At 42.6% G+C, this 13282-nt stretch overlaps 1 protein-coding gene across 1 annotated transcript in view; it reads right to left on the reverse strand.

Moving 5' to 3' along the window:
- DGKI (diacylglycerol kinase iota) overlaps positions 1-13282 on the reverse strand; it is a 467563-nt gene that overhangs the window by 280293 nt on the left and 173988 nt on the right. Inside the window, 2 exon segments of the mRNA XM_007466658.1 lie at positions 412-507; positions 12064-12172. Coding sequence (XP_007466720.1) covers positions 412-507; positions 12064-12172 — 205 coding nt within the window.

The raw sequence follows: 13282 nt of genomic DNA on the forward strand, positions 1-13282 counted from the left end.
CACCACACACGCTCCCCTATGAAGGAGAGCCTTCTCCCACAGAGACCCTTCCTCCACCCACAGGTCTCTCCCCACAGGACGCCGCTCCGTGCGCAAGCATCCCCGTCATGCACACTCACCCTCTCCCCCACCCCCAAACACACTAAAAAAAACCAACACTGGTTACCATCACAAAGTGGCACATTATCCCAAGGTTCGACCTGCAGAATCCAGAAAGAGACCTAAAACCATTCAGCTGACCCCTTAAAAGCCATGCTAACTTGATAAACCGTCAACTGTCTCACAGGGACAGGCTCTTTCAAAGCTCTCCTTGGAAATTCAGGCCTGGTGATCCCCGCTGCCTTCAGACTCGACTACCCGCAAGGCCCCCCCAGGAAGGCCAGAGCACGGGGGTCCCGGGCGCACGCTCACCGCAAATCTGACTTGGCAGTTGTCCTCCCCCAGGTAGCACAGGTCTCCCGAGACGTTGGTCTCCAGCCACAGGTGCTCTCCATTCACGGCATTTTCCTGGAAGGAAAAGACCCACCTGACTTCAGGTTTCTTTTCAGGCACAAAGGGACGGGGTGGAGGGGGGCAGATCTCAAATTTAGCTTTTGGATGCAAGAAAGTTAGTGAACCCAAATTGTCTAAACGCTTCTCATTTTACCCCTGAAAATACCGCTGAAATTGGTCCTAGCAAAATTCTAGAAAAGGAAAAAGGTATTTGGAAAAACTGTGAGCAGTAATTAATATGTTAAGTCCAAAGATGTGTTTACCCATGGATGTAGTCCTCTTTGAAATATGTTAACAAGTGAGGGGCAAAAAAACCCTCAAGGTATTCAATCTAAGGCCTTATTCATCCAGGCCCACTGCAGAGTTCATGACAATTGAGGCCAAAATTCTATTAAAAGTCGAATCTCCTTAGCACATTAGCTAAGGAGGGGAGGAGTATTAAAGTACTTTAAAGGCTGCTTGAAAATGCATTTATATCAGTAATGGATAAATTATACTTCTAAACCAGGAGCTTCTTATAACTTAGTTTTAAGTCGCTGTGTAGTCAAAGCATAAGAAATTACTAATTCAAACAACATTTTACCAGCTCAATAGGGCCTTCGTCCAATTCTAAATTCTTCAAATTGAATGATTTCCCTACTTCTAAAAATATTCACATACTTCCAGTGGCAAACAGAGAATAGCTTCAGATTTGGAACCCTAAAAGTCTTCAGATCCTGATGGATGAGAACAAGATAAAAAAAATAAATTAGTTAATTGAAAGGCATTTCTTTGCCAGGTATCCTAAAGAAATCAAGCTCCACAAACTAAAATATTCTACTCCTGGGAACTTATCATCCAGATTTAATTTATAACCATTTATAGAATTAAATCTCTTTTCATTCTTTTATTCTCTAATTCATTCAGTAAACATTCCACACACCTGGTGCCAGGCACGGGGTTAGTGTGCAGTAAAATCTACCAGAGAACATGGAAACTAAACACATAATTATAGCAGCAAATACTATGGAAACTTACTACAGCAAAAATCGCACCAACTCTTTTAAAAAGTGAAGCATAAAACGTTGCAGTGGGGAGAAAATCAAAAATCCTTGATAATATCAATCTAGGCAGGCCCAAAATTAAGTCCCGGTAGGCCAAGTAAGGTGGGCAGGAACAAGCAAGCCCAGGGAGTCAAAGACTTGCAAGACATCAGTAACTCACTGGGCTGGCAGGCTTCATCCACGCTGGGCCAAGCCGATTGCCCCTGCACACTGGAGACCCTCTACGAGAACTCAGGAGCTTGCTGATAAGGATTCAGGCACGGCAGGACTGCTAGCATGAGCTAACCTCGCTCCTGAGTGGGGGTCTGATTAGAAAGCCCGACATTAGTGAGAGAAGAGAGGGAAAGAAGGTGGGGGCTTCCTGCTACAGTGGATGGAGCACACTCGTTCTCAAATTTAATTGCTCATTACAATGACCTGATGGGTTTTGAAGAACACCTGGCTACCAGCCCATCCCCAGAAAGTGTGCTTTAACTAGTCTGAAGTTTTCAGCAAATATTTGCAGCTGTAAGAATGGAAATACCACGTACTGAAATTCAGGGAGAAGCTTACAGTAAGAGCAGATTTAGCGAGTAAGTCGAGTTCAGGTTTTTATTTTATTTTATTTTCCATTGAGTAATAATTAACATTCAATATATTAGTTTCAGGTGTACAACACAGTGATTCTATAGTTTTATACATTATGAAATGATCGGTGCAATGAGTTCAGTGTTGAGGATGTAAAATTCTGAGATGCTTATTGGACCTTCAAGTGGAGATGTTGAGAGGGCAGCTTTTTTATGAGTCTGAAGTTCAAAGAAGAGGTATGTACTGTATGAATAATTTGGGATAATTGATGGCATCTAAAGCCATGAGAACTGAATGCAAAAGCCTAAGCTCTGAGTACTGAGCTGTGGAACATTCCAATACTTAGAGTTTGGGAATATAGGAAAGATCCAGCAAAGGGGACTGGGACGGAGTGGCCACTGGGGTACAAGGAAAACAAAAAAGAGTATAACGTTTCCAGGAAGAAAGTGCACCTAGAAGGTCTGTGTCAAAAGCTGAAGAACTGGCCATTGGATTTCACCATGTGAACATGTGAAGTCACTGATGACCTTGACAAAAGTACCAACAGCAGGATGAGAAGGAAGAAAGCCTGAAGGAATTGGGTTCAAGAAATAATATTACTGACTCTAGTTTCAAAATGTGTATGAAACCCAATTAATTCTCACCACATCTACTGTTACCACCCAATCCTCCATCATCTCTGGCTTGGAATATTCCCAATAGCCCCCTAACTGGTGTCTCTGCTCTACTCTTGTCTCCCCATGGTCTGTTCTCCACAGAGCAACCAAAATAATTACCTTAAAATGTAAATCTAATCAGGGACTTCCCTGGTGGCACCGTGGTTAAGAATCCACCTGCAGGGGACATGGGTTCCATCTCTGATCCAGGAAGATCCCACATGCCGTGGAGCAACTAAGCCCGTGCACCACAACTACTGAGTCTGGGCTCTGGAGACCACGAGCCACAACTACTGAGCCCGTGTGCCACAGCTACTGAAGCCCACGTGCCTAGAGCCTGTGCTCCGCAGCAAGAGAAGCCACCGCAATGAGAAGCCCGCGCACCGCAATGAAGAGTATCTCCCGCTCGCCGCAACTAGAGAAAGCCCCTGCACAGCAACGAAGACCCAACGCAGCCAAACAACAACAAAAAAAGTAAATCTAATCCAATCGCTCATCTGCTCATAACTCTTCAATGGCTATCTAGGTACTCGGAAGAGTGCAAAGTCCTCACTTACCTCGTCCCTGGGAGCCTCTCTGACTTCCTCTCCTGTCTTTCCGCAATCTCGTTTCCCTGTCCAGCTACCTCATCTTCTCTCTCTCTCCCTCTCAGTCACTGACCTGCCGTTACACTGGTTTCGTATTTCCCAAGCAGACTAAGGAAGCTCTCATCTCAGGTCCATTGAATTTGCTGCTCCCTTGACTAAAAATTGCTTACACGAGACACCTGCACTGTGCATTTCTCATTTCATTTAGATCTCTGTTCAAATGTCCCCACATCAAAGACTGTTGACCACATATTCTGTTTACTGTATCCAAACTTCCTATTCTTCATTCTGACTTACGTGGGTAATTTCTATTTACCTTTTGGTTACCAGATCAAGTGTTATTTTCTCAAAGAGGCCATCGCTGACCCCAAAATCGAAGTCATTTTGTTAGTTACTCTCATAAAACCATGTTTCCCTCCCATCATTTATCCCAACTGGCAATTATTCATTCACTGGCATGATTATTTGATTCATGTTTCCCTCTTATGCTAGATTCTAAGCTTCATATGGACATTAAATGTCCAGCACTTAACTTAGCACCTGGCAAATAGTAGGTGATAAATAAATTTGGGGAACTGAAAAGATGAGATTAAGAATTAGTGAATGAATCACATTCTTGTTATATGCAATTCCAAGGAGTAGAAAAAATAATTTTTTTTTTAATCTGTCCATAAGTTTGGAGTCACAAACTGTGAGAAGTAAACATGGATGCCTATGAGACATGACAGTCTTTCAAAATCATGAAAGAAACAGAAGCATGCAAGAAAAAAAACAGTCATGCAAGGAAAACATGAAACATACCTTTTCTTAGACTACATTTTCCCCATGCCTCATCCTTTTCCTGTACATCTGTCTTGTCTGATGCATCAGAAGGAAGTAACCTTACCCAAAGAGAGGTCTGGCCTTTGCCCTCAACTATAGGAAGGTAATCTCTCTAAGTGCCTGGAATGTCTTGCCTGATAAGAGTATCTTTGTTTACCTGGGGACCTTGGGCCATACCAAATATTCTAAAATAGCAGTGACTTATAGTGAGGCATATATCAGCTAATCCTCCAGAGGGGCAAGGGGCTAAAGTCAACCATGCAGGTGGTTAACCGTGTCTACATGACCAAGCTCCGACTAAAACTCTGGGTACCAAGTTTTACATGAGCTTCCTTGGTTGGCAATATGTATAGTTGCACCATGGTTGCTGGGAGAAGTTATCTCTGTCATAAATCCACCGGGAGAGGACAAGTGGAAGCTCCTTGTGTAGAAATTTCCTGGACTTTGCACCATGCACCTCTTTCCTTGGCTGGTTTGAGCCTGTATCCTTTCACATTATAATAGACCATAAATGTGAGTATAGCAGCTTTCAGTAAATTCTATGAGTCCTTCTAATGAATTATTGAACATGAGTGTGGTCTTGGGGATTCCGGAACCTGCAAGTGAGGATGATCTTGGGAACTCCTGGATTCAGCTGGGTGGCATTCACACATGAATAGAAAAATAAACTGTTGTGGTTTTCTTCTTACACTTCTGATAAATCCTTATCCAGTTCAAGAGTAATAAACATGAGCTTTGGAGTCAGATAGACTTGCTACCTACTAGCTCTATGACCTAGGGTCTCTCTAACTTCCCTAGACCTCAGTTTACTCACCACTAAAACTGTAATAACAATTGTACTTCCCTCACAAGATCGCAATGATGTTTAAATGTGAAAATGAATAACGTTCGATGCCTTGCCCACAATGAGAAGTTAATAGGTGCTCAATATAGTTCTTTTTTTAAAAAGTTATTTATTTATTTATGGTTGCATTGGGTCTTTGTTGCTGCATGCAGGCTTTCTCTAGTCGCGGCGAGCGGGGGCTACTGTTCATTGCGGCGCGCAGGCTTCTCATTGCGATGGATTCTCTTGTTGCGGAGCACGGGCTCTAGGTGCGTGGGCTTCAGTAGCTGTGGCGCGTGGGCTCAGTAGTCGCAGCGCACAGGCTTAGCTGCTCCGCGGCATGTGGGATCTTCCCGGACCAGGGCTCGAACCCATGTCCCCTGCACTGGCAGGTGGATTCTTGACCACTGCGCCACCAGGGGATTCCCTCAATATAGTTCTTATTATTATCGTTGTGGTTAGTCTCCAGTTTTCCTTCCTTCCTAATCCATAGATGTTGGTATTATCCAACATCTATTTCTCTCCTGGGTCTTTGTAGTCAAGACTGCTAGCCATTCACCAAAATCATTTTTCTCTTCTTCCTGAACACACAGCTAGACCTTGTTACCCAGACTCGCTTGTGATTGGATGTGGCCATGTGACCCAGTTCTAACCAATGGCACATGAGCAGGAGTGACATGTACTATTTTCAGACTTGGCCCATTAAAACCTCCCTCCCTTTTCCCATACTGGATACCTGGGAAGTTGCCCTTTGGGATGATTTTAGAAGGCTTCTAATGACGCTGTAAGAGCAACTGTCAGTCCAGGTCACTGAATAACTATGTGGAACAGAGCTCACCTGCCACCCAACCTAAAACAGTCCTGGTCTGTTACACAAGTGAGAAATAAAGTTCTCTTGCACTGAGCCATTACATGATGATTTTATTTATTGCAGCCTAGCCCACCCCAACTAATACAGGCCTCTTCTCTTTGCTCACAGCTTTGTCTGCATTTCCTTTCATTGTCTACATTTACCCCCAAGTTACCTACCATACACTGAACGGCATGTCTAATCTCCGAGTCCTGGTTTCTTCTGCTCTGAATTCCACTTCTGACATTCTCTCTGATATTTCACACGCTGTAAAATCAACTCCCTTAAAACATAGCTGTGATTATGCCTCTCTCTTGCTTAGGAGGCTAAGAAAAAAGAGTCCCTATTATTTATAAAACAAAATCTAAACTTAATCCCACGTACTAGACCTTCCATTAATGGTACCAATCTGTCTTTCTTATTCACCTTCACACATTCTATTCTTTTGTCACTCTTCCCTAAATATAGTCATATTTTCCTTTTCTGTGCCATGTTTTTTTATTTATTCCATTCTCCACACCCAGGTACCTCTTTCTCTCTTCTTTACACATTCATCTTGAAATACCATCTCAAACAGTATATAACTCAGAGTATCCGTCTGTGCCAGACAGAAAAAATAGTTCCGTTTCAAAATGAAGATAACATTTCTTCTGTATTAGTGAGTGTTGAAACAAGTCTCTGTAGGTATACATAGATTTATATAGATCAACCTATCTATAGACAGATCTAGCTACCTAAGAGTAGAGACCCACCTATGTCGATACAGATAGGATTTCTTGCTCTCAAGTTCTACCTGAAGTCCTAGTAATAAATAGTTATAGGTAACAAGATACAAGTTGTGGAGAGGGAGTGTTATAGACTGAATGACACTTACAGATAGAGTACACTGACACCAGAAGCAAGTAATCTACACAAAATGAAGACATTTGCTTATAAAAAATGTTTTGAAACAATAAGACAATCATAAATATGTATCAAATGTAAATATCCTTACAAATTCAGAAAGGGAAACAAAAATCTGGACTGTCTCCCTCTAAAAATCTTCAAGGTAATAATAGGTAAAATCTGTCTCAGATGGTTTAGATATGTTGTCCAGTAAGCATATGGCAATTGAGCACTTGAAATGTGATTAGCACTAATTGAGATGTGCTGTCAGTGTAAAATTCACAGCAGATTTTGAAGACTGACTTAGTCTGAAAAAAGAATGTGAACCATCTCACTGATCATTTCTATATTGATTATGTGTTGAAACAGCAATATTTTTATATATTTGGTTAAACAAAATATAATATTAAAATTAATTTTACCTATGTCTTTTCACTTTTTAATGTGGCCACTAAAAGTTAGGCTTTGTTTATGGCTCATATACATTTCTGTTCAACAGTGTTAGTTTAGATAATCACTTACTATGGGGCAAAAGATTAGACCTAGGTACTTCTCACCGACCTGTGAAGTTGTAAGAGTCTATGATTTCTCCCGGCAGCCACAGTGTGATTTAATTTAAAATTCTCACAATTTTAGAAAATAAAAGATTAGTGAGGGTGCATGAAAACATGCTAGATATGTCCCACTATTAACATGGCTGACCAGGTCAGGACCTTTACTAATTTATAGTCGGTTATCTCCTCCTGCTCTGCTTAGCAATCTGATATCCTGATTAAATAGACAATGTTTTTTGAAATGAGGATGGAAGTGGAGAAAGATATCGGGGTGTGAGTCATTACTGGTGATGACACCCGAACCTGAAGTTAAAGAGCAAAGGCCAAGAGCTTGTAAGGAAGGCACAGGTCTGCTTGGACCTGCCATCTGAAACAAGACTAAAATGAGAGGATGCATATGTGCATACAGGTACATACAGACACACACACACACACACACACACACGCACGCACACCTGCCTCCTCCTGCCTTTTCATTCAAGGTTTCCAAAGATAAAATGACCTACTTTCGTAACCCCATTTAAACCAATCCCACATGAAGACTCTGCTTTCCTAATCTTGTCTCTGAACCAAACAGTGAGGCAGTGAACCCACTGTGCTATGTTTTACCTGCCCAGAAGGAAGCACTCCTCACGCACGCAACCTGCCTCCTCCTGCCTTTTCATTCAAGGTTTCCAAAGATAAAATGACCTACTTTCGTAACCCCATTTAAACCAATCCCACATGAAGACTCTGCTTTCCTAATCTTGTCTCTGAACCAAACAGTGAGGCAGTGAACCCACTGTGCTATGTTTTACCTGCCCAGAAGGAAGCACTCCTTTTCTTAGCATTGTCAACCAGAGGAAAGGAAAGGTGGTTTGGATTTAGGATGTGGGTTTGTTTGTGTTGAGGCTCTGTTTTCCACAGCCCTCAGCCTTGGAGGAAATTTTCCAACGAGGAAGGCAAAAATGAATTGAAATCAAGGATGCTATGTTGAAAACCAACATGCTTTTTAAGAAAGATCTTGGTGGCTTTTCTACCATTGCTTTGAGAGTTGTTTAGGCAGTGTAATGGGCAAAAGCAAATTACAGAACAGACGACACAGAGTGAAGACCCACATCCTATGTTCTCTGCTCTAACGCTAAAAACAGGGAAGAAATCTCCACGTCCAAATTAAGTCTCTGTTGCATGGGAGGCATGTGACATTTAAGAAAAGACACACATTATCTGTGGAACAGACTCACTTCGAAGTGGGCTAACTCGCTCTAAACTGGAAGCTTGGATTCCAGCCCAGGAGATGAGACTATTTTTCCTTTTTGAGCATTACTCCCTTCCTTTCTAGCAATTTAGCTTGTTTTCCCCAAAACTGGCTTGGCTGACGTTCATGGCATGGTGTCAAAGGGAGAGCCCCTGTAGGTTGTCACCATGAAGGGGAAGAGAGGATACCATTGGGAGGAATGGGAAGATCAAAAACTGTGTGTGCTTTAAGTCTTAACACAATGCACTAGATTAGGAAGGAAATTTAAAAAGAGTTGGGCTTCCCTGGTGGCACAGTGGTTAAGAACCCGCCTGCCAATGCAGGGGACACGGGCTAGAGCCCTGGTCCTGGAAGATCCCACATGCCGCGGAGCAACTAAGCCTGTGCGCCACAACTACTGAGTCTGCGCTCTAGAGCCCGCGAGCCACAACTACTGAGCCCTGTGCCACAATTACTGAAGTCCACGCGCCTAGAGCCCATGCTCTGCAACAAGAAGCCACCGCAGTGAGAAGCCCACGCACCGCAACGAAGAGTAGTCCCCACTCGCCGCAACTAGAGAAATCCCACGTGCAGCAACGAAGACCCAACACAGCCAAAAATTTAAAAAAATATTTTTTTTAAAGATTGATCATTTTAATGCATTTAGTCCAGAAAAGTGGGCTGATAGAAGGAGAGCAGTGGTCACGCTGCTTTTTTGTAGAGAAGCAGACAAGGGAGTAGAATAAAGAGAATGGTAGTAGGTCAAGCCAGAGGACTAGTCTTATAGTTTAAACAGAACAAAGAAAACCCTGGTTTAGCTTCTTGAACAAGCAGGCAAACTAAAGTAACATAAATGAACTTGGTGTAAAGCACTTAGGTTAGGAAAAGCCAAAAATTTAGAAGCAAGGGCAAGTCTCAGCAAAAAAAAAAAAAGTCATTGAAATGTTTTTAACAATCTGCTTCTTCCTCTCTTCTGAGAAAAATCTTTTACTTTTACATGATTGTCTTAAGGAGGTATCGGGCTGGCTTCTGTTTGCTAACAGCAATATTAGCCCACAATTACAGGGTTTTATTTTCTGAGTCACATCTTACAACTCCTTCCACATCAGATCTCTAAATAAGCCCTGAGATGGAGTGTCTTCAGAGAAGGCTTTCCATTTTACCTCCACTGTTAAACATCCCCAAAGTGTTTCCTGCCACCATGATAATTCATCAGGCCACAAAGACAGGGTAGCCGTAATCAAAGGGGCTGAAGGATTAAAGATCAGCTACGCACCCCGGCCGTACTTCCTATTTGCTCTTCCTGAACTGTGTACTGCAGTTCACCCGCCACTAGCCAAAAATACCACTGTGATGAAATATTAGAGTATATACCTCTCTACAGGAATCAAAAAAATAATACCTTCTAGTCAAGCTTTGGCTCAGGAAGGAAAATTCTTTCTAAGAGCATTTTCTGGTAACTCTTTCCAACATCAAATGGGGATGGAGGCGCCCTTCCTCACAACCCCAGTGACGCTCTCTGTACCCCTCTACTCTAGCTGTTGCTGCCCTGTATTTTAGCTGTCAATGTCCCTTCTGCCCATGGCATTCTAAGCTTCTTGAAGGCAGAAACCATATCTTCCTCACCTCAGAATCCTAAGGAACTAACACAGGTTCTAGAACGGAGCAGGTACTCAACAAATGGTGATCAATCAACCAATTCGTCAATTACTTTATTTCTGAATAGAAAACCTGCCGGCTGTACCGTTTACAAAGAACTTTCACACTCATTGCCCCATTTGATCTTAACAACAGCCCTGAAGTCCTCCTTAGGGAGGGGTCACCATTGTCCTCCTCTACCGATGAGGACCCTGAGGCTGAAAGAAATCAAGTGACTTGACTAATGTCACAACAGGGGCAGAGAAGTGATTGAATGGATGTTTCTATCTAAATGATATAAACTCTCTCTCATTAGAATCTTGCGTCTCAGATAGGATCCTACTACTTTGGATCAGAGGATTTGGAACACCATGGATATTAAACTAACTTCTTGGGGTCCCTGTAACACACTCTCATCATTGGCCCATGCATATCCCTTTTTTATTTAATTTACCTGTTTTTTCATATATTTAATTCTTTTTAAATTATGTAAGCACTACTTTAAATATATTCTACGCTCTCTTATGGTTTAAGAGTTTATTAAATAACTGTCCTGGAATAAAGGGAAATTTGAGGAGAGGAACAGTCTTCCTGAACACCAGCTCAACGTACACAGGCGCTACTGGAGCACTCTCGGACTCCATCAATCAGAAGTTGAATTCCCATTAAATTCAGTCTTTTGCCAGGCACTTCATACATTGCATACATTGGTATGTGTCCAGAGTATAAAATAAGGATGTTAGTAAGTGTGTTCTTGGGAAAGAGGGAGAAATATTATAGTATTAAAGGACATTAAATCATAGCCTATGTGCTTCCCCCCACCCTGCCATTGTCTTTCTTATGGGAGGAAAGGAACACGGATTATTCCCTCTGTTCAACTCAACCAGCAATGCTAAACAAGATTCATCATTAAGACCAGACTGGCAGTATCTCAGAGCAGCCCTCCTCTAGCTTCATACTGTTCCTTACATTCCTTCAGAAAGGGACAAGGCCTTTCAGTCCACAGTTAAAAGTGTCTTCAGCCAAGAACTTGACTCACCGAAGACTCTCAGTAAAAGAAATTCACACGGCAATCTTCAAGGTAACAGTTTTTGTAGATGTCTTTCGGGTAAAACATTAAAATCAGCTAATATACAGCAGATGCAAACTATTATGTATAGAATGGATAACTAACAAGTTCCTACTGTATAGTGCAGGGAACTATATCCAATATTCTGTGATAAGCCATAATGGAAAAGAATATGAAAAAGAATGTGTATATATATATATATATATATATATATATATATATATATATAATGTATAACTGAATCACTTTGCCGTACAGTAGAAATTAACATGACACTGTAAATCAAGTATGCTTCAATAAAATAATTTTTTTTAAAAAACCCAGCTAATATACCCAGCCCGCTGATATGAGACCCATTTACCTTTGGGTTAGGGGAGAAAGTATAGCAAAGAGGAGAACACGGAGTGCCTGGAATGTAAAGTGAGGTCATCCTCTCGCAGGAAAAGAATAAAAAAAAAGAAAAAGAAAAAAAAGGACCAGAAAAGAAAAAGCAGCTTGAGCTAAGGAAATCAAACTTGGACTTTGTGATATCGCTAAGAGTAAACTCTATTCATCATCACCTTGGCAGGGACCAATAAAGCATGTGCACAGAGGTACTTTTTATCTCACAGCTGCAAACCCAGGCAATAGTGCTTCAAAGGATTCATGAAGTTTTTATTTTAGTTTTCAATACGTCTGGCTTCATATAAAGGAGCTACGTTCTTAGGAATCTGGAAATGGAGCCAGGGCTTAGATACCCAAAGATGGATCAGTGAACAATATTGAAAATGATTAAGTCTTGTTGGTAGCTACAGGAATCGTGAGGATGAGAGAGACGCACATGCAATGGAATGATGTTGAAATGAAACAGCCGACACCTACACTCCAGTCCAGAGTCGCTCTGGGCTCCTTCGCTGGCCCGTTTGCCACAGGAATGCTGAGGGGATGTGCAGGAGCCAGGTGCTGCAGGCCCGCCCGGGAGATTGCTTTCCTGCAGCAAGAAGAAACACAAAGGAAAACCAACATCACAAGGTAATACAGAGCTAAACAGTTCCCGTGGGGTAGAAACAATGCCTGAATTAGTCTTCCACATGTGAAGACCTTTGCAAATGTACTGGAATATATCTCTCTAAAGCGCATGGTGAAGACAGAGGGTGGCAGGTCTCAAAAGACAGGGAGATTGAGGGGACCACCTTAGGGTGATATCGCTTCAGGACCAGAAATTAAAATGTAAGCTCTTATTCAGGGCAGAGGGCGGAATGCAGGTCTCTGTGTTTACAGAAAAGGACCTAAGGCTGGGGTGGTCCCAAATCTTAGACAATTTTAAAGCTGCCAGCGACTAAGCAAGAAAAGCAGGCTCATGAGGTTTTCGATTGAAATTCCTCCATTTCCCATCAAAGAGCTCTCCAAGCTGGCTTCCGCCCCAAATTCAGTCTTATGCATCTCAGGAACATCCTCCCTTACCCTTGCAGAGGAATTCTACACATGGCCTGTGGTTCTAAATGGGAAAAGACCGATTTGCATCCTAGAAATCGCACACGCTGAAAGACCAATATCTTACCAAGGTCCATGGTAAGAAAAATCCAAAACACATTGGTTGGATTTTAGGTTTGTTGAGTGTAACGTAAGAGAATTTGGGTCAGAAAGGAGCGAATGAATCCGGGGAGGTTGAGAAAGTCAGGCCTGACACTGGTCTGCAAAGATAAGAAATCAGAGGAGCTGCTTTAGCAAAGCAAACATGACTGTTGCTGAGCAAGGGGAAGGGAGGAGATAAGAGCCTAGTGGAGAAAGTGAGGACAGCAAGATAAAGGAAGAAAGCAGGGATCACCCACGGAGAGCTTGTGGTACCATCAGGAATAACAGAAGCCCAATTTCTGAAGAGCTCCATCAAAAATGTCGACAGGGCTTCCCTGGTGGCGCAGAGGTTGAGAGAGTCCGCCTGCCGATGCAGGGGACGCGGGTTCGTGCCCCGGTCTGGGAAGATCCCACATGCCACGGAGCGGCTGGGCCCGTGAGCCGTGGCCGCTGAGCCTGCGGGTCCGGAGCCTGTGCTCCGCAACGGGAGAGGCCACAACAGCGAGAGGCCCGCGTACCGCAAAAA

This window comes from Lipotes vexillifer, unplaced genomic scaffold, assembly GCF_000442215.2.
Source record: "Lipotes vexillifer unplaced genomic scaffold, Lipotes_vexillifer_v1.1 scaffold71, whole genome shotgun sequence".
In the NCBI taxonomy this organism is placed as follows: Eukaryota; Metazoa; Chordata; class Mammalia; order Artiodactyla; family Lipotidae; genus Lipotes; species Lipotes vexillifer.